Here is a 3,911-nt window from a genome sequence, read left to right as displayed (position 1 = left end):
GCCTCAAGCCATCATCTTCTTTGACCCAGGTACAGTCCTCACCTCCCACCCACCCCTGATGCTCCAGACCCTCTGTCAGACTTCTCCTACTGGGTTACATACCCCAAGTTCACAACCTCATCTCTTTAGTACAACAACCCGGAGAGGGTGTTTTTCTTAGCTCCATTTCATAGATAAGGAAAAATCAAAGTTCAAAGGGATGATATGACCTGACAGGGCACACTGAGTCCAGAGGCTTGAGTTTTCTCTTTCCTTTCCCTTCCTCCCTCCTTTGTTCTCTTTCATCTCCTGTCTTCCTTCTTTTCTTTCCTTTTATCTTCTTTTCCTCAAAAGGGGATGGGGAAGCTACATTGGGTGTACCCTTACTCCTAGCAAAATAATATCTGCACATACTTATAATGCAAATATTCCTCCCTACTCCACTTTTCCTGCTAAAGCCTACCCCTCAGAGCCATTTCTGATTCTTTATCATTTCTTCTGGCCATTACCTCGAGCTCAAAATAAAATGCTAAGCCTGTTCTCTCTTGCTTTATCTTTTTTAGGTCGTATTTTTCCTCCTAGGCTAGCGAAGGGTTTCACTTCTTTTATCACCATTCCTATTCTCCTCCATCCTCTTAATATATTTTTCTGGCTATTTTAGTGTCTCTATTGATCACCTTTATAATGTTTGTTATGTGCTTATGCCTTTATTTCTTGTCCTATCAACTGTGGAGAGTATTTTCTAACCCTTCATGTAGGATGTAGTCCCCCTTATCCATAATTTTGTTTTCTGTGGTTTCAGTTACCTGTGGCCAAATTCCAGGAATAAACAATTCATAAGTTTACAATTGCACAGTGTTCTGAGTAGTGTGATGAAATCTTGCACCCTCCTGCTCTGTCCCACCTGGGATGTGAATCATCCCCTTTTCCAGCGTATTCACTCTGCATATGCTATCTGCCTGTTAGTCACTTGGGTAACCAACACGGTTATCAGATCAACTGTCCCAGTATTGCAGTCCTTGCGATCCTATTTGCTAAATAATGCCCCTAAAGTGCAAGAGTAGTGATGCTGGCAATTTGGACATTCCAAAGAGAAGCCATAGAAGTACTTTCTTTAAGTGAAAAGGTGAGTACAGTTTAATAAGATATAGAGATAGAAAGAGAGAGAGCACATTCACATAACTTTTATTACAATGTATTGTAATAAGTGTTCAATTTTAGTATTTATTAGTTATTGGTATTCATCTCTTACTGTGCCTAATTTATCAATTAAACTTCATGATTGGTATGAATGTGTAGGAAAAAAATATAGTCTTTAACATGGTATATAAAGGGTTCAGTTCTGTTTGTGGTTTTAGGCATCCACTGGGGACCTTGGACTGTATCTCCTGCAGATAAGTGGGGACTACTGTACTGCATCCCCACCCTTTCTTTCAGCTCTGACTCTCCTCTCCCCATTCCATTTACTGACTTTCCACCTGTATTTGTAGTTTGTAGTTATGTCTGTGCAAAGCCTGACTTTACTTTACAATGTCAAGATTCCTGGGCCCCCAAAGGTTTGCTTGCTTCCTTTTCTCCTTACATGTCAGAGAACACCTACTGTGTGCCAGGTACTGTCTTAGGCTCCAACTGCATGAAGATCACCTCTAGTAATAATAGTAATGAAGAGGGAGATCATCACCATTTATGGAATGCTCTTTAAGACACTCTTCTAAACACTCTGTGTGGATCATCCCATTTACTACTTGCAACATGGTACCTGTGAGATGGGAATTGCTATCTCCATTTTACAGATTAGAAAACTGAGGCACAGGGAAATCAATTAATTTGCCCAAGGTCACACAACCAGGAAATGGCAGATCTCGGATTTGAACTTCAGACTATTCAGATCTCAAGCTCATGTTCTTACCTACCACATGCTATTCCCCATTTTCTAAAGGGTAAGAGTGCTACTTCTAGTTTCCTTGAGAGTCTGGCCCAGGCTATATCCCCTGCAGCACTCAGCACAGGGCTAGACAGAGTAAATGGCTCAGTAAAGTGTGCAGGATTACTGACGCTGAGTCAGGGTCAGTAACCTGGCTTGGAGGGGCAGGTGACCTATAATAGGGCCTGGCATGTAGGTGGTGTTCAATAGAGTTTGTTGACTGAGTAAAAGAATGCACAAACATGGTTAGTGGAGAGCACCCTGGACTGGATGTGTGGGTGAAATTCTCTTTCTGCCACTTACATTAGGAAATAAATGCATTACCTCCATGAAGTCTGAGATTATCCATTGGACGACTACTTGAGTCCCCTTCTTAAGATTGAGGATCTAGAATTTATCCATTGATTTTTTTCATTCATTTATCCTTCTATCCATCTACCTATCCTTTCAGCTATTCAACAAATACTGACTGTGCATGGTGCTAGGTGGCGGGTTTAAAATGACAAATGATATATATGCCTTCCTGCCCAGAGCTCACATCTAGTGGAAGAGACAATTGCCTCCTGTGAAGTCAGTAGTAACGGAAGAGCTACAGAAATTTGGGAATATGGTGGACACATAATGCGGACTTGGGGAGGGTAGGATGGAGAAGGCTTCTTGGTAGAGGTGAAACCTAAGCTGAGACCCTAAGATGACACAGGCAAGGGAGCAGAGAAGTGGGGATACAGCTCTAAGGCAGCAGAAGCAGTGTGTGCTGAGATCTGGACAGTGGGAACTCAACCGGGAGTCAGGAGCCCCAAGTGCACATCAGGGATTGCCAACACTGGATGTGTGACCTGGGCCAAGTCCTTTCCCTGCTCTGTGCCTCAGTTTCTCCATGTGTAATGAGGAAGTTGCTAAGTGCCCTCTTGGGTATGTTCCTGAAGTCCCATCCTCCATCCCTCACTCCTCTCTCCCAGTTCTGCATCTTAGGAAATGTGACAGAAACACTGTTCTGCCTGAGTCCAGGAAGCTACAATTTGCATTAGTGCGCTCTGCTTCTTGCAGACCCTGAATCCTCATCCCAGCACCGCTGAGGATTCCCTGTATGACCTTGAGCCCCCCTATGAGGGCCCCATGAGTCAGGGGAAGTCTGGGTCCTGACTCCCCAGATGCTCTAACTGGGCCCCACTGCCCTCCCTTGCCCACCCCCTCCTGTTGCAGATGCTAAAGGTTTGAGTGATCCAGGTAAGATCAAGAGGCTGCGGTCCCAGGTGCAGGTGAGCCTGGAGGACTACATCAATGACCGCCAGTATGACTCACGTGGCCGCTTCGGCGAGCTGCTGCTGCTGCTGCCCACCCTGCAGAGCATCACCTGGCAGATGATTGAGCAGATCCAGTTCATCAAGCTCTTCGGCATGGCCAAGATCGACAACCTGCTGCAGGAGATGCTGCTGGGAGGTCCGTGCCCCGCCCCGGAGGGGCAGAGAGGTGGGCGGGGGCAGGGGTCTCTCCAAGATAAGGGGCCTCTTTTGACAGGTTGGCCAAGGGAGACTTCTCTGAAGTGGTGACTCTTGTGCTTAGACCAGAAGGATGAAAGGAAATAGAGTATTTAAAAGTCAAGAGAAAAACATTCTAGACAGAAGTAACTAATACAGAAGTCCTGAAGCAGGAGAGGGTAGTGTGTTCGAGAAGGAGGATAAGGTGGTGAGCTGGGGGAGTTGTATGAGATGAAGATGGCGAGCCGGCAGAAACCAAATGATAAGTATATGGTTTTATAGGCCGTGGTCAGAAATTTTTATTTTATTCTCATGCAACTATTATAAGAAGATTGAACATCAGACTAGTGTTTTAAACAAACTACTCTGATTGTTGGGTAGAAAGTGGATTTAGGGAGGGGAAGGTGCAAAATGGAGACAGGAGAGCCCTGAGAATGTTATTGTCTCCAATCAGGGAAAAGACAGTAGAGGCTGGGACAAAGCATGACTGGAAATTTAGCAGCAGAGAAAAACGTGATCATCTATTTGGA

At 44.8% G+C, this 3,911-nt stretch overlaps 1 protein-coding gene across 1 annotated transcript in view; it reads left to right on the top strand.

The window, feature by feature from the left end:
* HNF4A (hepatocyte nuclear factor 4 alpha) overlaps positions 1-3,911 on the top strand; it is a 24,432-nt gene that overhangs the window by 17,150 nt on the left and 3,371 nt on the right. The window contains exons 5-6 of the mRNA XM_023756268.1: positions 9-29; positions 3,107-3,343. Of these exons, the coding sequence (XP_023612036.1) occupies positions 9-29; positions 3,107-3,343 (258 nt within the window). The remainder of the gene's footprint in view (positions 1-8; positions 30-3,106; positions 3,344-3,911) is intronic.

This window comes from Myotis lucifugus, unplaced genomic scaffold (genome assembly GCF_000147115.1).
Source record: "Myotis lucifugus unplaced genomic scaffold, Myoluc2.0 scaffold_90, whole genome shotgun sequence".
Classification (NCBI taxonomy): domain Eukaryota; kingdom Metazoa; phylum Chordata; class Mammalia; order Chiroptera; family Vespertilionidae; genus Myotis; species Myotis lucifugus.
The sequence above is the reverse complement of the archived record's forward strand: the minus strand, read 5'-3'. Positions and strand labels throughout refer to the sequence as shown.